Genomic DNA, 22,614 nt, shown 5'->3' with positions numbered 1-22,614 from the left:
ATGTTTGTACTGGCACACGGGCAGAAGAGGAGGTAGAGGAGACAGGATTGCTGCTTCACACACACTGCCAGTTTAACACGCTTGAACTGCAGCCCAAATAAAACCCAAAACTGCATCCTGGGCACAAACAAGAACTTGTGAATGGGTTTCTGCACCTCTCCCTTCCCACCACGCTTGGCTCCCTGCTTTGCAAATCGCTGGTGTGTGCCATTAAAGTTGATGCATAGATTTCCCTGCTTCGCTGAGCTCTGGAACGCCAGAGCACACCAGCCCTAACTGGGTCAGAGACTTTCTTTGTATGAGCAGGCTGAGCTGCTGGGAAACCTTGCTGGAGCCACGCAGCAGCTTCTCGCACACGCTTCTCTCCCAGAGCGATGGGGGGGACGGGGTGAGGAGGGGGAGCGGATGAAGTGGGGCTGAGCTTCCACCACACTTGATCCCCTGCCAGCATAAGCTCCCTTACAGGGCTTACAGCCACAGCAGAAGTCTGAGTAAAGCCCCGGCTGCTCCCACGGCTGCCAAGGCTAAGCACCCTGTGATCGGAGCAGTGCCACCAAGCTCCGCATCTGTCACTCAGATCTCCGCTGTGCTGAGAAAATGGAAGGTGGACGAATAAGAGACAAGTGAGCCTATTAGTATTTATTATTTGTATTATTATAGCACCTCAGTGCCTAGTTGTGGACCAGAATCGCATCCTATTAGCACTGTGCAAACCCAGAGCCAAAGTACTACAGTCCCTGCCCCAGAGAGCTTACAATCTCCGTTTCTGCTCAGGGGATTACAAAGAGATGGTGGGGTAAAAGGAGCAGTGACAAAATGCTGATCACTTGTGATGGACAGTGTTGGTTTTCTGGTAAGAGCCATCAGTTCTTAAATGCTTAGTTGGATTTAGACATTCTTCATACAGTCAACACTTTGTATTTCTCAGGGAAAAAAAGCATCAAGAAATCACACAGAATTTGATGTTACATTCAGTGAAAACCATTTTTCATTGCAAGAAACACATGTAAGGTTATTCTTGAAAAATATTGTTTAGTCTGTATGCTCTAAACAGATATCTGAACACGTTTACGAAGTCTACACATGCAGTGTATAAAGAAAGTTAAAAATTTTTAACAAACTTACTTTTTTGGTTCATTCCTCTTCGCACTCTTTTGTACTCTTGCAAAAAAGAGACACCTTTTCACTCAATTTTTAAAGACAAAAATAGAAGTGATTTCATCTCAACTACTCTCCTGGATACACTTGTATTTTCTCTGTGCTCATGATTTAAAAAATAATCTACACAGAAATTATCACATTGGTGGAATTAAAAACAATGCTAGATACAAGGATAGAGAACAACTGTGTATTTAGGAAATGTGTGTACCTGATTTTACAGGTTTCTCTGATAAAAAAGTGCAATTACAACTTTGTGTGAGAAGGACATGTGATTTACAGCTTTTTGCAAGCATATCTTATGTGCATATTTTTAATAACTTGCCTTTAAGGGGCCCAATCCTGCTGTTCTGCTCAAATTTTTTCTAGAATCAACAGCTCCCTGACACTGTGCTCTATTCCACTGGCCTCCTACCACGTGTCATAGTTAATACTGTGAATAACTCAGTGGAGTTCAATATTCCTGGTTTTAACTATAATTACTCTATGGTAGTAAGTTGTTTGCAGGTTTGAATATCTTACAGAGGCCTGTAGGACAGTATGATTTATCCCTATGCAGAGGAATGAAGGGACACAAGAACTAGCTGGATAGTTTGTAAAATCATTAAATATTTTCCATGATCAGCTCTGTTATTTGACATTTGGATAGCCCCCTCTGAAATCACCTAGTTAATCTACACTCTTTACCTGAAAACAACTTCCAATATTAGCTTTCTTCTATGCATTCTCTAAATTGCTGTAAACATCCAGGATAACCATATATATATACACACATGGGTATGTGTGTGTATACATGCATATACATGTATATTTGTATATATACACACACACACACACAGAGACATACATATATACGGATATATAGCTAGGAAACAATAATGTCATTTTTATTGCATTCTTAAGTATCATAGAACAAGGGTATTATAGGCACACATCTTAACTACTTGTCCTTACTACGGTCCTAAAGCTCATTTACCTGAGATCTGCATCTGTAAAAATAAAGTTCCATTTTTAGCTGCATATTACAAAAGACTAAATATCAGCTCCACAGATATGAAATTACAACTTAATTTTGAGACTAATTGACTACAAGTAAAATATGCTATCTTATAAAAAAGATACTGCTGAAAGAGATACATATTAAAAAGGAAACATAACTCTTAGAGGTTTGAAAATCTCCTTATGCTGTCCCACATTGGTAATAAATTTATAAAAAATATTTGACACCGAGAATCTCCACAGAAAGCATCCTGCTGAAATCACACACCCTTTAAGCCACCTATCTTGCAAAAGTTACATAGTTCAGGAGGGCAGACTCCGTATTGTAAGCATTTAATTTTCGTCGTCTCGTCTGTAGTTGATAGTTTGTATTTCCTGAGCTATGAACATAGCCATCTCTCTGGTGCCCGCAGCAACCACTCGGCAGGACATAAGATCCAGAGGTCCCCCTGAGGTCAAGAGGATTAATGAGAACTGTCTTACGTGATGTAAAAAGGCAATGTATTCTTAAATACAAACCATGCTGTGATTGGGTTGGTTCAGAAACACTGAAACAACTTCATAGGTAGCTCCTTTTGGGGTGAGAAGGGCAACCTAATTCAGCAACTCCTATCCGGAAATCTCCAGCAAAATGATTTCAGAAAATGGTAGATACAGTGCCAAACTATGCAACGGAAGCAGCAAATGTTTGGAATTGTTCAGTATCCAACAATAAATGCAATATTCCCTTTTTCTAGCAACAGGAAGGGACAGAACATAAATTAGTTCAATCAGCAAACCCTTCTTCTTAATCCACTATATCTTTCCACAGTGTCCACATATGGGTCACCAGTGAATCATTACTCTGAGATGTGTACCATCTAAATGAATAAAATAACAATCTAGAGACTGTGCTGTCCTTTACTCCCTCTGAGTAGTTCTTAGTCATGCATGTTCAGACATGTACCCGAGACTCCTCCTTTCTCAGGAGGCCGTCTCTGCCAAAATCTGTTTGGAATCTGAGTATATCTACCAATCTCCTGAGTTAGTTCTTTACTGTAAATCTGAGGCTTTAAAGGAATTACTTAAAGTCATGGAAATACAGTTTGACTCAGAAGACCTCTGATGTGCTGAAAACCCAGGCTGGAATTACATCAGTGTGTTATGAATAACCAGCCAGAGTCTAGTGGAGAGTACAGAAGTTTCTACAGAATACTGCTAGAAATGAGGTAGAGCCACAGGAGGACTGTACTGAGGTAACACAAGTTGCCCCAAAATAGCCTCTCAGTCTCCCAAAAGTCAATGAAAACAAGGATATTTTACTCACCTGAAGTGTCTATCACGGTGCCACCCGCCTCTCTAATAATGACAGTCGCTGCTGCCAAGTCCCAGCAGTGTAACCCAAACTGGTAATAGGCATCTGCAGCGCCGGACGCCAAGTGGCACAGGGCCAGGGTTGAGCTCCCGATGACGCGGACCCTAAACCCCGCAAGAAGGGGACACAGAGACGTAAAGCAGAAAATGCCTTTGATTTCAGCCTATGTGTCAAGATCGCAAAATGCGCAATGTACTTGTTTGGTTTTTTTGGGGTGGTTTAATGACTTTCGATCACAAATGTGAGACATATATTGTAAAATATCTTACCCGTGTGCTTGGGCCTTGAGCAATCTCTCAATGTTACCAAGGAACAATTTCAAAGTTGCAGGGTCACGTTTTGGACCAATTTCTGTTAAAATTAAGGCCTTCGAGATATCTGCAATGTAGGTAGTTGTTTCTGTTAATTCAACAGCTTCCAGGTAGATTCTGGAAATTTGTTTTTAAATTAAACACTAATGGACTTTTCACATAAAAACAATTTTCATGTCCATTTTTTTACCCCAAACTTTTCCATAGGATAAATGACAACTTTGCATAAAAATTGAAGCAAGACTGTCTTTCTCACATCAAATGAGAATCTATTTGAATCTAACCGATCAAATGAGATCTAAACACACTTTTAAAAAAAAAGAAAAACAGGAAGATTAAAAACTAGAATGCCTTCTTAGATTCCTTCTCTTTCCATACATTGTTTTATTTCCTTGACTGGTCAGCTTTTGGCAAATTCAATAACATTAGCAGTCAAATGAAATTAATCCAGTGATCTAGCAACTATTAATGATGCTAATCTAATCATATTTGAAAACAGGATTCCTTGAATAGGTAACATTAATGTAATTTGTTAACAAATGATAAACATTTGGAAATACAGTAAGAGGAAAGTAAAGTTTCTACCTAAACCATCAGTCATCCTAGTAATAGCTCTCCTTCATTCTGATATTTCAAAGACTGAAGACACCTTATGACTGAAAAAAACCCTTTCTTATCACAAACTAAACCAGTATCTTAATTAATAATAATGTATGAATGCTATTTTTGTACTGTGTTCAGCAAAGGCCATTCTGACCTACAGCAGATGAGGTTATCAGCCTTGTGTACAGTCAAAGGAAAGACTCACGGTGACTTGCAGGGTGTTGAAGTAGTCCTCACGTGAGATCTGAATATTGCTAGTATATAACAACCGTATGCCAATGTAGGTGGAGGTAGTTGATCAAATGCCAAATGTCCCTGCTTCTGCTGTGCCAGCTGAACTTGGAGGCATTAAAGGTATGACAAAACTCAAAGGTTTAGCTGTTGATTACTTACTAACTAGGCTGTGCCCAAGTGTTAGGTGTCACCTTCTACCCTGGGTTAAAGGCTATGCATTCCTTCAGCTAGGGATGTCTATCTAGTTATTACAGCTAATTGCGTATGTTGAAAATTCTTAGCAGAAGCAGCAAGGAGGTTTTCAAAAGCAAATTAGGCTGGAGTGAGACAGCATTTAATTAAACAGTCTACCAAAGAATTTAGTACTGCAGAGGAACATTATGGATTCAAGCAATGCAGTAAATGGTTGGTGAGTAACAGGTATGCAGTTAGATTAAAAGTTACAGGATATCACAAAGCATAACTGTAGGAACATAGATTTAACAATTGCTTTTTAAGTTACTGCATTAAAATATAAAAACACCAATCCAGGCACACTGCAGGGTATTCATTGTTTAGCCACCACTGAAAACTCTGGATGGTGAAAACAATCTGCCTTAGATCTTTTTGCATAACAGACTCAATTTATAATTACAGAACATTTAATGCATGTCTCATTGCTGAAATGCACCAAACATTCACACCACACCAGTCACAGCTAGGTCATGACTAAGACAGTTCTTTTGAGTTATTAAAGATATTTCTAATGTATAAATGGATCTGTTCAATTTTCATCAAGGCTGCAGGTAGAAATTGGATGGAAAGACTAAGGTAAGGAAGAAGAAGGAGATCTCTGCTGAGGGAAAGGAGCTGGCTGACCACAAGAATTGATAGGGTTTCAGGAATTCAAGGTAGAGGAGAAAATTTACTAACTACTCCTCACTCTGATAGGGGCCAGAAAAGTAAAGAGGCTTGGTAGAAGAGATTTAACACTGATATGAATAGATTTATGAGGAAAAGACCCAATTCTGTTGACCACAGTAGATTAAAAAAGGGAAAATACACTTACAGTATTAGCACATGTAAGGCCTGATCTGAATCTAAGTGTGGGATGAAATACCACTCAGGATCAAAGGGAAGATGGATCCCTCATTTAAATTTATCCTGACTGCTTGGACTCCCATACCAGACCTCTACAGAATTTGGCATTGACAAAGAACAGTGTTTGCCTGGACTGTGATTTCAAATGATTAAATCTGAACAACGAACGTATAGCATATATCAATGTTATACAACAGTCACACTTCCTGAAAACAAAAGGCATGAAGTAACATGACAGCCTAGGTCTCCAACATGTCATGCACTGATGAAGGCTACTTGAATTCCAGCGGTAGGTACAGAGAAACACCACTCTCTGTTCCAGGGTGGGTTTATTTCACTGAGGCCACAGTCCTTACAGGAAAAGAACAACTGTGATTTTATACACTTAAGACATCAATAGAAGTGAGACTAAAGAAGATCCATCTTCACTGGTGAAAGCACCCACCACCAAATGATGTCTCTCAAAACAAAGGAAAATTTCAAAGCATTTGGAATGGCAGAAGATCCACTTCCCTTGCTGTGTTCTAGATACCCACATAGGCTGGATGTCCCAGAGAAAGGAGAACAAAAGTGGCGTGTGCCAAAATTTCCTTGCTCAACTCTCTGACTGCAAAAGTGAGTGAGGCCACTTCAAGAGTGGCTCGGCCAGCCCAACTGTGTGCACCTGTAATCTCTGACAGCATGGGCTTTTGTGGAATATGAGATAACTGAGCAGTGACAAAAATGTGATGTATAATCAAGGATTAAAATCTTAGGGATCACTGACTTTACAATCTGCTCCATGTCTCCAAACAAGGAGACTCCGGCTCACTATTAATTTAGATGAATAGCCAAACTTCCTCAAATTTCAGAGAAGTTTTGATGCAGGGTCTGCTTGGGGAACTACAACAAATCTGTACATTAAATTGCTTGAATTTACTGTGTTTCAAGTTCATTAAATCTTTTTTTGGGGTGAAATTTTTATGATCTCCTGCGTAGAACGACGTACATTTTTGGCACATGTCTGCTTCTGTCTACAACTGTGTTATGTTCTCTTCTGCATTTTGATTAATCAGAAGAAAACTTCTCTACGCACATATGATTATTGTTATCTATTATAATTAGGTAAATGGACAGATCTCTGATTTGATTTACCAATAAAAGAATTCCATTAAAGTGTTGACTACATGTTGCTAGCTATTTGTAGGTTGAAACATACCTCACACACAAAAGCAAGCTGTTAAAGAACCCCTAATGAAGCATGCATCCTTTAGTTTACTTCACTGTTAGCATGTTTGCTTACAGACATAATACACTTCATGTTGTACAAGTTTATTGGAAAATCAGTGAATAATGGCCATTATAGTACTCTGAATTTGATTCACCATTCCCATTGCATCTTGCTCATAAAAGGTTATGCCAGCATACAGCTGGAATGAAACTGGTGAATCTACTCATTTTTCCTTTTTTCAAACAATGGTTATAAAGCAAAATCATCTAGGATTACTTAAGTAGTTCATATTCAGATGTATATTTTAAAAAGAAAATGAGGAAAGTTGTGATTTTTCAGAAAAAAACAAACACATAACAACAAAATTATCATGCAGGTGAAATACTTTCCATCAGGATAATGATGTTCATTATCCTAATGATGATTTGCAACAACTCTGAAACAAAATTAACATATTCCTTTTAGAGTTCTAACAAAATCTAGACCAACCTGTCTCTTTTGATACCTGAAGCCTTTTGTCATTACAAAATGCCCCTTGACCTCTTCTACCAGTGTATAATCGTTCTTCAGTGCAGTGGTAAATTACACCAAATTCAAGCTTTAAGATTTTGAAAAGGAAAGAAATGAATGCAACTCAAATTACTCATCATATATATAAACAACTACTAATGGCAGAAAGATCAGCAATATTTTATTTGGTACATGTAATTAAAGATTATATTGATGCTAATAAACTGGAATAATTGTACTATTACTGTGATACTGAGATATAGGTCATATAAAATTCAGTTTATAAAGAGAAGTTAATGCAATCCGTTTGTGCTCTTCCAAATTCTTACTTGCATCTTGTTTGTGTTCACATTAGAATGGACTAAATACTAAGTTGATTTCAAATTCAACTTTATGTTTTTATTGAAAGTATGCAAGTCCTCTAAGGTCAGATTCTGAAAGCTTTACTTTCACTGGTGAGCAGTTACACCTAGAAGTAATCCCACTGACTTTGGCTGGACCCTGAAGATTTCCAGCCCCAAACACAGATACGATCAGCCAGGCATCCAAACTCTGAAGTCATGGCACATGGTTTATTAACAGTGGATGCTTTTACATGCACTTCACCTTTCATGATGCATTTAGTATGCCCGCCTTTTCAACCAAAGTAGTACATTCTGATCACTTGTTCAAATATTTCTCTGCAAAATCCTTTCATTTACACATAAAAGTGAGAATCTCATGAAGTCACAGGACTCCAAGAGAAGGAATTTGAAGAGAAATGCCAAATACTGTCACCCTCAATGAAAGCCTGAGAATGAGCAACACTGGAATTTTTGTGGGACTATCTGTTTACCAATGAGAAGAGGGTCAGAATCTGACCCTTGATTTAAACCCAAAGTATTTAATATTTCCATTACTGCAATAGGTTTTTTCACTTTACAAACTTCAGTGATTGGCTCCTAAAATCACCCCTAGATAAGTACTATTATCAACATTTTACCTAGGCGTGGACAGATACACAAAAATTAAGTGACTTGCCCAAGGTCACAGAAGAAGTTGGTCATAAGGTCAAGAAAATGTCTCACATGTTCTAGACTTACAATCTTTTCCTGCTGCCCTCCTTCATTCAATCATGGGTGTTCATCAGAGACAATTCAAAGGGAATAGACTGTCCTTGCTCCCCACTCTGAGGTCCCATCTAAACCAAGGGCTTTTTTTGAGGAACACACTATTAACAGACTCTTTCCCTGAAGACATCTGCAGGAATTTCTTCAGTACCGTTCAAGGCTTACATTCAGGCCAGTTCCCCTGTGTGTACTTTGGCTCCTTTTCAGCTTACTACTTTTTTCTGCTTTTCCCATTTGTTTACTGAGGGAGATTTAACAGAATTCTTTATTTTTGTTTCAGCTTTGTTTAGTTTACATAACCCAAAAAATGTAGCATCAAAATCATGATGGTGTTCTATAAAACATAAATATTAGAGAAAGTTGTCTGGTATTAATATGCAGTATTCAAAAGGACCTTTGGGAATGAATAGACTTCAGAAAAGCATGGAAGTGTTTCTCTGCAGTATCCATGTTTGAAAAGTCTAACTAGAGAAGTACACAACACTATTCTGTTTAAATCAGTAAGAGCCACTAGCACATCTGAAAACTATGTTGTTATTGCACAGAATTCTCGCTGGCTTTACTTACAGCTATACATATATTTAAGATCATGGAATTAGGCTGAAAGAGGCACATTCCTTGGCAATTTGAATAGCTATTTCTTCTGTATATATCAAACTGAAAACCAGCAACATCTGGAGAAAAGGCACTAGTATGAACAAGTATAGCTAGGAACCTCACAATAGCAGATATGAAGGCTAGGTACTTTTTTCCCATCTGTAATCAAGCTCTCATGCTGAAATATAGTTATTTTACTATGTAAGAAAACCACAAAAGCCGATTAAATGAACTGGGCCCATAATTTTGCACTCTTCATAGAAATAAGTTCTGAATTGTCTCATAGCAGCCATTAGCTTTCACTTAGCCATTAGCTAGATACTGCTAGCAGGAAAGAAGAAATAATAATAACATAAGAACACTGGGACATATGTTTAAATTACAAATAGGCAGCACTATATTTAACTCATTATGGTTTTGTCTTACAATACCTTGCTCACATCAATATTCTCTTTTTTTCCCCACATAAATCCTATAATATTTATAATGAATTGTAAGAATTGTTTTGTAATTGCCATTTTGTGTAAGTAAGTTTTGCAGGGCTATGATTTTAGACTAGTAGAGTATGATCAAATGCATTAGAAAAGTGTGGAAAAGCCTGAGTAATGGCAGATTTTTTTTTTTAATTATTTTATTTCAAGTTCCTACATGGTTTTGAGGCTTCTAACCAGCTCTCAGGTACCCATCTTAAAGAACATACTTCATACCTCTTTGTTAACAGCAAATCCAATGCTCACTGCCACTGTTGGAAATCTGTGAAAAATAAGAAATTAAGTATTATTGATTAAAAATCTCTCAACTTACTTGTTATGCAACTCACTTAGGCAACAAAACCCCACATGGAGCTCTGTGATTTTACTTGTGTCAGAATGCTCTTGACATTGTACTATTCCTCCTCTGTCAGCCTCTGTAACTTTGTCAGTTCCTTTAAAAAAGTAATTTAATACTGGAGAAGGCAAGCAATAATCACATGATGGTTTCAGGATTTTTATACTAAACGTGTTGCATATTTCAGTGATCTTTCAGTGTAATTGAATTATCCAGTATAAAATCATTAATGTTGTTATAACAAGTCATGACTTTCAAGAGTACATTTTGTTCAAGCATCTGAGACAACGATTAAGTAGCATGGAGATACCTTGCTGCTGACACCAATGTAAGGAGAAACCAGTTCCTCTACCATTTCCTTTGTCAGAGTAATGATCATGTATTTAATTTGGTCCCTTTGACTAAACTATAATTATTGCATTTTAAACAATGAAATAAATTAATTTATTAAAAACACATTTTAAAGAGGGCTGTAAAGTAAAAGTCCAGAAAATATTGCTAGAAAATTTCCACAACACACATGTACCTCACCTTGAATTTTATGCAACTGCACCTAAAGTCAAGGAAATGCCTTTTTTTTTTTTTTTTTTCTCATGATAACTGAAGTTACAGTAAGTTACTAACTGTAAGGCAGAACATATTTAAATGTTTAAAGTAGAACTATTATAAATACTCATTAGTTTACAACTCCTAGCACTCAAATGAATTAAACTTTTACATTTTTGCAGTAATGACCCCTAGGCTTCTTTTTGCAGAGAGGTACTACAGAAATTTAAAACCAATATCCATGTACAACTTAGTTTTCAGTTCTACTCTACTTATATGCAATGCTTGTACTTCCCAGGAAAAATAAAGCATATGTATTTGAGAGGGAGAAAACACCACTACTAAAAGGAATGTGTAACAACCACATAAGGCGTTAGGCCAAGTGTCATCATAGCACAGCCTTGTTCCTCCAGTTCAGCTCAAGTCTCTGCACGTTAGTGTGCGGTTATATATAAACGAGCTGTGAGTCAAGAGCTTTGGGTCATTAAGCAATCAGCAGAAACTTTAGCTTACCTTTAGGTAACCATATAGAACTCTCTCCAGCACAAACACACACTCCCTCAGATACACTACACGAGGTACAAAAAGATAAAGGGATGACTCCTACTCATGAGTCAAAGGAACACATCTACCGCAGTAAAACACCTTTAAGCAGAAGGGAGGATTTGTGAGAAGCAACATTTTGCTTTTTATGTATTTCTCGGTTCACTGTCCACTTACCTGTGCACAAAGTTGCACGTTCCATCAACAGGGTCAATAATCCAGGTTGGACTGTCAGTGAGAACACATTTTGAACCAGCAGCAGTGGATTCTTCTGCAATAAACCTGCATTTGGTGTGGAGTAAAACAAGTGTCCCAGAAAATTGGTTTAGATACATGACTTGGAAAGTCAAACTTCATCTTCCTGTTTTTGAAGACATACTTAATTCATATATATATATAAAATTATTTTTAAAAATAAATGTATATGTATGCATAAATACAAACACTTTTTTTTAAATTTGAGAATGTGGAACTTTCATAGAAACTTTGAAGGAGAATTTTCAAATTTATAGCATACTATTTTACATGGTAAAAAAGAACACCATTTATGTTCACTTTTTCAATATACCATTAAGAAAGTAATGAAAATGAATGCAGAAGTGGATCTTAACTGGCATCTCCGGAACTCCAACAGAGGTTTTTTTTTATGCAGAATGTAATTTTATGGGTTAGGCCTGTCTCTTGCAGTAAGTAATATAAACTGCAAACTGTAGCTGCTTCTGTTTTGCAGTCAAATTCAGTCAGCAGGAAATAATGTACTCTTAGAAAATCCACAGTCTCACTCCTACTTGAATTTTTTGCAGTAGTCTGACTCAGGAAATTAAAAGGTTTACAACGCTGAACTTTCTTTTTCCCATGACCCAGAGAAAACCAACAAATTAATTTTTTTGTTTGTTGTTTGGATGCACAAGGCACACACTGAAATCTGAGCTCTTCTGTTCTGCTGTTCTGTCCCAATTTCTTTTAGCAGATATGCTATGTTTTTTTTTTTTTTTCTTTTTTCCCTGGGAAATGAACATCCAGTTCTGGCACATTTCCTGCTGACCTTAATTATCCCTACTCTCCCATAAACTGCTCAGGCTGTTTCTATAAGTGTTGTGCAGGTGCTACTTACAGATTTGAATAAAGTCCTGTATGTACAGGTGTAAAATCAGACTGCTAGTACTGAATCTTGCTTTTGGTTTCACATTTGAACAACTGGTAGTGGTATTCAGAGTTCCTGCAAATGCTTGAAGATGAAAAAGCTTCTCTCAAAGACACAAAGAGAAAAAAAGTGGATAAAATAAAGAGAAAATGCCTTTTCTGGAAACAGTTGCCTCCCTAGGACTAGAGTAGCAGCTATTTTCTTTCGTGCTTTCAACACACATTGCATGATGACACATAATGCTTGCAACCATAAGCTTAAAATGTTCTGCAGACAGCACAGGAGGAGACTTCTTGCATTTTCCAAATGCTACTTTACCTTTTCCTCAGTAGAAAGGGACTATTTTGATGGCGTTATGGGCCCCCAGTTGGTATGAAGAGGGAAATTTGTTACTATTTTCATCTCCATTAAAGATAACAGCTGAAAGATGAATTGTTAGTGCACAACTGAGAAATGAGAAAGACTTGAACAAGTGTTTGGAATTCTCAGTCAAACATAACACTTTGCAGACTCCTTGCTCTAAATATTTCATTATTTTGTCTTGTTGGTGCTGTGTCATTTGACTTTTGCTTTTACAAATCTTGTAATTAGCACCTAAACCCAGCCATATCCTTTGGCTGGGCTGCTGGCTGCAGAGATAATTTTCTGGCAGATGAAGCACCTCACATCCCATCTCAGGTTGTCCATCTTCCCCATAAATTATGCCTCTGCTTCAACCCTCTGCCAGCTCCCCCAGCCAGAGCCTGAACTGTAGCCGTTGTCTTGCCAGTCAAAGAAAGGTGAAATGAGAACCTCTTTAATGACAAAAGTATTTTTGTGCAAGGAGTTTTGCCCTCAAGTATCGTCAGTCTGTCCCTTGCCTTTTCCTCAGAGCATGGTGAAATGCTGAAGTCCTTACATACAGAAATGCTAATGTGAAGCCAGGGCACAGCAGTGCCATCATTAAAGTCTTGATGTCCAAGAACAATTTTTCCAAAATGGATGTAGGACAAATTAGGTGCATATTTTACAAAATTTGGACTAAGAGGTTAAAATAAGCCCCTTGCTGTTATACGATACTGGGAACTGTGAGACGCCCTCAAGGTCAACATCAGATGTGTTGCTCTATGGCTCTCTGTCCTGTAAAAACATGCAAACTAAGCAAAACATTCAGCCTGAAGTACTGGAGACCAAATTTTAAGAACAGCTTGAGAAGTAGAAGGGGTAGCCATGTTATTACAGTAGTTAATTTAATATGCCAGCCTGTCAGCTCTGTTGACCTCTCTTCAAATCTGGATTAAAGTTTTCTCTTACTGAAAACGAGTACAGTAATTTTAGCCTAGCCTTACTGGACATCTGTTCATACCATGGTGTCACTCTGAAATTCATTGCTGGAACAGCAGGGACACTGTAACACAGCATAAACGGCAGCAGGAGCGATAGCCAGTCTAGTGCAGGAGGTTCAAACCAGGACTGTCCCTCATCTGTCCCCTCACGGGGGCCCGAGGGCAGAAAGTCGGGTGGCTTGAGTTGGATGTCACCCTCTGCAATGGCTGTGTCCTGATTTTAATGTCTACAGGACTAAGGCCACAGTTAACAGCAAAGATGACAACTTGTGTAACAATATCACGGGCAAACAGTACGATAGCCTTTTTCAAGCAGTAGTGCTTGATATTCTGGCTGTGCCTATCCACACTTCAGAGATCTAACAGAAAAAATATCCTTTTAAAAAGACTTACTTGGAGCATGTCAGAGTACCAAAGAGTGGGCAAAGATGAAAACTTGTGTGAAGCATGGATGAGGATGATACATATCATTTAACCAAGAAGAGAGAAGAAAGAAACATGGGACAGAATGGAATTTTTAACAGGTTTTCCTAGTATTTCTCTTTACTTCCGAGTACAATTCCAACATCTCAAGACTCATCACTGCCACAGTGCAAATGGCACAGATTCTGATGAGATTCCTTTTAATTTTTCTAACTCCTAAAATACATCTTTTGATTCAGAGAACTTAAGAATCGAGATGATCTAAGAGAAAGAGAAATAACAGAAATCTTCAGTGATGCTTTCAACAGCCAGATCAGGGGAGAGACTGAACACAATTTAAATGATCTTTTAATGTTTTCATTATACTTTAATTTAAACCTTGATTGCTACTCTGGACTTCTCATTGCAAGTGTTTTAATCTAGTCTAGTTAAATTTAGTTTTAATTGCTACTGTGGACTCCTCTTTGCAAGTGTTGTAATCTACTCTAGTTAAATCTACTTTTAATCTGTTGTTCAATCTAAATGCATTCTCTGTCTGAAATAACTCCAACCAAAACCAGTATCAGCAAAAAATAACTGCCTTGAAGAAATAGCAATTCCTTCATTTGCTTATAAAGTCAGCAGTTAACTATACAGAGTTAATAAAATCAGGAATTTTTCAGTTCCTAGGTCTATGTTGACCTTGTAAATTTTGTTCCCATTCAGAGTAACTTGAGTGCTTCTGATGATTTTCATTTTATGTGAAATGTGTATGTTTTATATTCTCTGCCAGATTGTTCAAGGAAAAAAAAAAAAAAACAACAAAAACAACATAAGAGCGGAGATGAGAAAAGAGCACAGCTAGAAATAGTAGAAGGAATATTACACAAATAATAGGCTTGTAAAGCCTGGCATTCTCTTGAGAATTGCAGCCAAGAACCACATGCTATGCTGTACAGTACTGCTTCAGTATGTGATCACATACAACACGTATTTAGAAAGCCATATTTAGTATATAATGTTCTTTTTGCTCCTTCTTATTTTTTTTTCCCAGCAGCATTGCTGACAATCAGATTAGTAGCTGAGCCCTCCAGATTTTCATCTTTGTTGATTTCTGCACAGTGCTAGAGCACAGGGCTCATCTCTATCAGAAATACATGCAGAAGAAAGTCATACAGTATTTAAGGGATACACAGGCTCTGCACTGGCTCTGCAGGAAGACAAATTTTATCCCTGTGGACTGAAGGAAAATGTGGAAATTGATTGCAGAGTCTCTGCATCAAACCAAACCCAACCAATACAAAACCTCCATCTAATCTGTGCATGTGCTAGGAGTTGTTATTTTCAAATTGACCATAATAATTCAAGAGGAGTCAACAATCTGATCTATTTTTAAAACCTTGGGTTGACACCCCATATCGTAATTTATAACCTGTTTATGTATACACATCAGATGATGATGATGATAATAAACAACCCTGCTTCTCACTGATTTTAGGATTCTATACCACACAAGGTAAATGTGATTAAATACAATACTTGCCCTGATCTGCAAATGCTTATATATGATGGCAAAAGAAAGTGAAGGAAAGGTCTGCAGGACGAGACCTTTGCAGTCATTAATTTCAGCTATATTTTAACAGATAAACTTAGCATAATTCTTATACAGTGGAGAACACATCAGTATTCTGAAAATCACGGAGATCCATATGAAACCTTCATACATGATGTCACTACTGGGGAGACGTTACTATTAAGTATACATATTAAGAAACATAACTATTAGAAAATATGAAGCACTAAGTATAGGGAAGTGGTACTTTTTGAAAAAAGGAGTCCTATGAAAGTGTCTGACAGCAATAGATTAATATATGAGAGAAATATAGACATTTAAAATTCCCTTTAAATGACAGCTCTTAAAGGCAAAAAGGTCATGGACAGTTTCCTTCTATAGACACTCACCTGTGGGAGGGAAACTTCTCTTTCAGAACAGAAATAATTAAATTTTCTACAAAATGATCAGTTTCTGTCACAAGATCTGCTGCAGATGTCTTTGTTGACACTAGTTTTTCCTCTGTTAGAGCTTTCCTAATAATCTGAAACAGAAGTTCACAAATCAGATTTGTTAGCCAGTCATCCTGTGTACACTAAAATAATATAATTACTGAAAAATTATAGCTAATCCTGAAAAAGAACTGTAGGCCTAATTCTGCCAGAGCTGATTCTAATTCTTCTGACTAAAAATTCTGAGCTAATGAGCAGTCTTTGGGAACATGGCATTTTGAATCACTCTGCAAGAACCTCTCTTGACAGTTCAGAAAAGGATTGATGAATGGGATGAAACTAATGGAATAAAAGGATGATGGCAGTCATTATGATTTAGGAAATTAAAAAAATATATGTAAGATAAACAAGAGCCGTCATGCTCAGGAATTTTTCATGGAAACACCTTTTTCTTTTTTTAATTTACAGGGCCAATACCCCACTGCTCTCTTCTTTTAAAAAACACGCTATAATGCAAACCCCATTGGTTTCTTTTTTTTGCCAACAAAGACACAAAGTTTATTTTTTCTTGTGTATATGGGTTTTTGGAACTTCGAGTGCTGACCACCTACCAGTTCCCAAAGAACTGATATATATTTAACAAAAACAACATTTTAGACATTTCCCTAGATATGGAACTGATGATCTAACCCTGGATTCTCTTCTGGAAAAGTCTTTATCTCATGTTCAAGGGTTTTACTGTTATAAACTCAGAACTAAATCACATCGAGTGCAAATGCACATATGGCAAAACAGTTAATAAAACCTTTTTACCAACTTTCCTATTTTTCTGGGTTTTTTCCACTCCTTGATTAAAAAGAAAAATAAGGGGGAAGGATGCAAAAGGAGATGACTTATTTTTTAACCAGTGAAAATTATAAACTATTTGAAGTTGGGAAAACCAAAACAAGACAAAAATTAAGCATCACTTATTTGTATAGAATTATATTAACTAAAACCAGCGCCAACAAGACCAATATTCCAAGTCCCTCCTAAAACTTATATATTTCAATTATTTCACTAAATTCCCATTGATCAAAGTATTTTAAAACCATCAAGAAATGTTTGGTGACCAAAGAAAACAGTTCTGCTGTATTATGCATGGGAAAGGGAACCAGTAACTCCCAAATTTCAGTCTCAGTTCTTGGGTTTCGTAGTATAAAACACTACATTTGGAGGGTGTGCCGATTGTTCTGGCAAGTAATAGATATTGCTGACTGTTGCCTTAGTAGAGAAAACATTAATTACGCCTACTGAGCCTTTGAGGGCGGCTTACTACATTTTGGTTTGAGGTCTTGCTAAAGTTCATTATTGTATATGAAAATGTATATGAAAATATTAATCTTTTTACTGCTCTCAATGCCCTGCACAGTTTTCCTGAATGTTTTACTATGGAAGCATAAAAGCGCAGCTCTAGGAAGGCCTTTGGTCTCCTCTTTGGTCCAAAGCAAAATCCAAAACATTCCAATTATCTCAGTTGTGTATTCTAAAAAAAATGCTATGCTGATAACTTTTATTTTAATTGCTCTTCTTTACTTTTATATTGCCTATATGTAAGTAAGTGCCCTGCTTAGAACTGGGCTCAGAACTTAGCATAGTGAAATAGATGAGGAACACACTCCTTTTGATAGAGAAGATTTTAATTTCTTCTTAGCAGTGTCATGTTCTTGACCTCTATTCAATTTTAATACATAGTAGATGGAGGAGATTTTTGCAGCCATTTAAATCAGTGCATGTCACCGTGCAGCGGGCGTGTGAGATCACACCTGAGCCTTGCTGCAAACAGAAGACCTGAGGCAAAAGCTCTCTCCCATGGCTGTGCTCCGCAATCAGTTGCTTCTCATCCTGTGCTCCAGCACTTGATCTCTCCTTTTTGAATACAATCCTTTGCACCTCCCGGCACTGAATTTAATATTTTTCATTTCTGATTCTTTCTCCAGTTGTTCATAACCACTTTTAACCTTAACCCTGTCTGTTGCTCTGGTGATCTGTGCGTGCCAGCCTGATGCTCCAGTCACTTTGGAGGTGGGAATAGCCAAGGGTGTGACTCTGATACGAAGTTGTGGCTGATGACCTTCTTGCCCACCTCCTCCTCTGCGGGCCCATGCCGAGGGGCTGTGCTACACATTACCCAGCCCTACGACAGACTGCTTCTCCCCACCTCTTGTGCAACCGCTGTGTTGAGGGGAGAGCAGGAGAAGAGTCACGATGCTGTGCTGAGGTCAGCAGCCACAAACAGGCACCACATCTGTACTAGCTCACCTGCGGTACCAGGTGACGCTGTGGGATGGACGGGTCCCTGCTGATTCTCTGCCTCTTATGAAGGGTCTGACAAAAGGGATTCATATGCATTTGCACCAGCTTGTAGGGGTATCCAAGCCAGAGTCTCACAGAGAAATCAAATTCCCTGCATGAAACAGCTTTTATTCTTCACAGATTTATGAAATAGCTCAGAGAGGTCCAGAATTCAACTTATATCAGATAATCCCTAAAAATCATCTGCCTGCAAAGAATGTTAGAGCCTGGTGCTTCAGAGTACCTCGAAAGCATCACTCAGCTCTTCTCCTTTCAGAAGTTTTACGGTAAGGTTCATAGATATCTACTGCAATTGCCTGGTCTTCCCAGCTGGGCGTGGAGCTCCATAAAGTCTCACTCTAGGTGATAGGCAGCAGGTAAGTGGAAGACCAAATGAACTACACGTTGATGAAATGAAAACAGCTGATTGCTCCTTATCACTATTGTACAATAAAATTGGCAACCAAGATGCTGTATTTTGGCTGTAATTGTATTTTACTAGGTTTTATCATTGTATTATAGATTGTCCCTAGATTATGGAGATTTTACAGAAATTTCTAAGCAGCTGATTTTTGGGAGCATGGTTATTTAGAGCAGAGACACTTAACACTTTGTGCCGGATTTGTGTGGTGAGGATTTTGAGAGCAGGGGAGGGGGCTATGGGGTGGCCCCTGTGAGAAGCTTCTCGAAGCTCCTCCAGCTCCAAGTCAGACCCACTTGTGGTCAAGGCCGAGCCAAGTCAGAGGCTGTGGGTGCAGCTCTGCAATAACATATATAAGAAGGGGAACCTGGGAGGGGACTTGAGAGGAGGAGTTACGAGAAGGATGAACACCCAGGGGGTCAGTGGGAGGAAGGAGGAGGAAGTGGGGGGAGGTGTGCCAGAGCAGAGACCTCCCTGTATCCCGTGGTGAGACATCAGGGCTGCCACCCTGCCACAGTGGAGCAGAGGTCGACCCGAAGTCTGTGGAGGAGCCCACACCGAAGCAGGCGTCTGCACTTAAAGGAAGCTGGGACTCTCAGATTAGAAGCAGCTCTTGCTGTTGTAGTTCAGTGCTGGGAGAACTGCAACATACAGGGGTTGATATAGTATACTTCACACTTGCTGAATCTGCTTTTTGGTCAACAGGGTGACCCATGCCAGGGCAGTGTGGGAAGTGCTGCATCCCCTGGGTAGGACTCACTGTGAAGAAGGTTCATGAAGGACTGTCTCCTGTGAGAGGGGAGCCACAGAGAACAGGGGAGGAATGTATTCACACCCTACCCTGAGCAGACTGTTGTAGTCCCCATCCCCTGTCCTTATGCCCTGCCTCTTATGCCTCATAAAATTATTTTATGGGAAAAAAAAAAGAGAGGGAAAAAAAAGTAGTTTGTGTGGACTGCAACATGCTAGCTTCTAGTCTCAGTTTTTTACCCACGTTTTCACCTGTATGCACATCTACTGATTTTGGTGAAGTTTCTCCAACTGTAATTGCAGAGAACTGTGCAAATATTACTCAGTGCTCTCAATAGCATCAAAGATGCAGAGACTAGTCATCCTGCTTTTCTTTAGGAAAAAGTCATATTAAGCCAACAGGCGTACTCTGATGAACATACAAAGCAGAGTTTACTCACAGAAAAAGCAGCAGAGGTTTGAAAAAGTGCAGTTAAATGTGGTCTTATAGAGTGAATTAGACATGACTTTAATGCAGGTCAGTTGCAGAGATTACAAAACCACGGCCATTCTCATTATGAAATAGCCATATATATTAAATGAGAGTCTGTGATACTTTGTAAAAATAATGGAACTAAGTAACAGGATGGACAAGAGGGGCAATTATTTTAACCTCGAAATAAAAGTTACTCCAGCAATATCACTTTTGACGCATATTTAAGCAATCATTTCTTTATTGGCCTTTTAAGTATAGAAGAAACTATTTCAAAGCATAGATGCCTATCTGTTGGAAAGAAGATATATTTTACTTATACTCATGAAACATGATGTAATATAAGCAAAACATTTGTGTAAGCCAAAGGGGGAGACCAGGAAATCTGTATTACATGTTAACTTTTCCTAGAAATCCAAAATCTTGACTTGTATGACTTTCTTCAGATTGGCCTCTGCACCAGGAGTCTTGTAGACACTTTCTGATGATTCCGAACCTTACTAATCTGCCATGGTCCTGCAAAATGGAGGGCCTTAAAAGAAAGGCTGAAGTGACAAAATTTCATGCAGGGATGGAGATAGGACTCAGACCTGGGGAGACAGAGAGTGCAACCAGATTTCTGGGGATGGAGGTAAAGATGGAGAGGCCTGAGGGATGGGGAGAGAGGTGGAAGGAAAAGATGAACTTTACCAGAGGAACTGACTATTTTTGGTGACCAAAATAAAGCCCAACAAAATTTGCAACAAAAATCCAGTCCTATCAAACCTATGTTACACTGCATTTTGTGTCTTTATCTCTAGCTTCTTTTGGAGATAGCTGGTAATGGATTGACACTTAAATAAAAGATACAGCCCTACCCGCACCTTTTCTTTTACGAGGATCGCTGATGTTTTTTTGTAACTAAAACCATTCCTTAACATTACAAAGTTAATAAAAATCCTATCCAGTTCTAAACCCCTACTTAAACAACATCCTTGACTGTTTTAAATTTGGCTTGCCAAGGAATAGGCCATTTCCTGCCAGTTGCAAGGTAATGATGGCAAACTGTGAACTAAAAAGATGCAGGGATTAATCTTCTGGAATGTTTATTTCTTCCAGGAAAAGCTGCTCAGCTGTGACCTTCTGGGCAATTAAAATGGCTGGAGACAGTTATGGCTGTCTTCACAAATTGATATTTTAAAAAATAAGGTGTGGAGGCTCGAGCAAGTCATGAGAGTCTCTCTTGTGAAATGGCTGGCAGAATGAGTATGCTGGAGAAACTCGTGTTTGTAAAGTCTGTGAGAGCATGACCTGTCATCCCAATTTGGATTATCCATTTATTCCCTGAATTTCTAAACCAAGTCTCTTCTCCTCTACCATTTTGTTCATCTTTGTGCGTCTCTTCTACTAACAAGAAAATAGGCTTAGTAACACATAGCAAGGAAAAGTTACAGGTTCTGAACTCAATATAGAAAAAGAGGCTCTTTAAATCATAGTCTACAGGTACAAAGGGTGTTTCAAAATAGAGAAGAATGGAAGCAGAAGAAAAATACATGTTGCTGAGGTTTGTTTTACCCAATATCTCATCTGAACAATCTGCTGATCCCACTTCTTGGCTCTGCTAAGAGTTGGTGGAAGTTTTGCTGCTGTACACAGTGGGGCCAGAATGTCTCCCAAGATGACTAACCTGCTGCTGTGTTGAAACACGGATATTAAATAAGCTACTGTAGATCTTCACAGAGCCACTGCTGATTTGTCCCTAGCAAGTGAATTTCAGTCACTCTGAAGACACTGGTATATATTCAACAAGACAAAACCTCCCTGATGAGACTGTTTTTCTCTGCACAAGCTGCTCAGACACAAATGCTGGTACCGTAATGTGTAAATACACAATATTCTGGATAAATGCATCATGGCATGAACCCTCAGTTGTACATAAATTCAATATTAGCATCACAGCATGCTCCAAAACGTTACAGGAGCAGGATAAACGCTTGGTGTAGATTTGTAAAAGTTACTGAAGTGCCTTCACGCTCACAGATCTTTCCACCTGAATATATATATTTTTTTAATTAAATAAAAATAAATTCAAAAAAAGTCACGCAGTAAATCTGCTTTCACCTGAAGCGCCTCCTCGTCCTTACGCTGGATGCAGCCCCCGATGGGAGCGGCCCCGCTGCCGAGGGCTCCGGCGGGGCCCGGCTGAGCGGCTGCCGAGCCCCGCCGCCCCCTTCCTCCTTCTCCTTCTCCTCCTCCTCCTCCCTCCCAGCTCTGCGCACCAGCCAAGCGCCCACACGGCCCTTCCTCAAACCGCCCGGCAATTTATTATTATTATTTTTTTCCCGTTAAATTTAGAAGCTCACCCTGTACCACCGCCCGGGAGGAGGATGCTCCAGCCGCGGGGCAGCCCGGATCGCCCTCCCGGGCCCCCCCCCCCCCGCGTCCCCTCCCGCCGCCGGGCAGTTCCCGGGCTGCAGCGGAGCGCGGCTCGGCTCGGCTCGGCTCGGCTCGGCTCTCCTCTCACCTGCCCGGCGCGGAGCGCCAGCTGCACCGCCACCTCCGCGCACTCCTGCCAGGGGTCACCGCCGCCGCCGCCGCCCGCCACCGCCCTCCCTTCCTCCTCCTCCTCCTCGCACGGCTTCATAGCAGCGGCGGCGGCGGCGGCGGCGGCTCTGCTGCCCGCAGCAGGGCCAGGGGGGCG

The 22,614-nt window shown here is 39.2% G+C and overlaps 1 protein-coding gene across 1 annotated transcript; it reads right to left on the bottom strand.

Annotated features, from left to right (window-relative positions):
• Positions 1 to 624: 624 nt before the first annotated feature.
• On the bottom strand, positions 625 to 22,570 carry IMPA2 (inositol monophosphatase 2). Its single transcript, XM_042798010.1, has 8 exons — positions 22,438 to 22,570; positions 15,916 to 16,049; positions 11,260 to 11,364; positions 9,873 to 9,918; positions 7,439 to 7,547; positions 3,781 to 3,889; positions 3,464 to 3,615; positions 625 to 2,606 (listed from the first exon to the last, which is right to left on the bottom strand). Exons 1-8 carry the CDS (start codon positions 22,555 to 22,557, stop codon positions 2,491 to 2,493), a joined length of 891 nt encoding a protein of 296 aa, XP_042653944.1. The 5' UTR covers positions 22,558 to 22,570; the 3' UTR covers positions 625 to 2,490.
• Positions 22,571 to 22,614: the final 44 nt, after the last annotated feature.

The sequence above is a fragment of the Tyto alba genome, unplaced genomic scaffold (assembly GCF_018691265.1).
Source record: "Tyto alba isolate M040663 unplaced genomic scaffold, T.alba_DEE_v4.0 Super-Scaffold_27, whole genome shotgun sequence".
NCBI classification, from domain to species: Eukaryota; Metazoa; Chordata; class Aves; order Strigiformes; family Tytonidae; genus Tyto; species Tyto alba.
The sequence above is the reverse complement of the archived record's forward strand: the minus strand, read 5'-3'. Positions and strand labels throughout refer to the sequence as shown.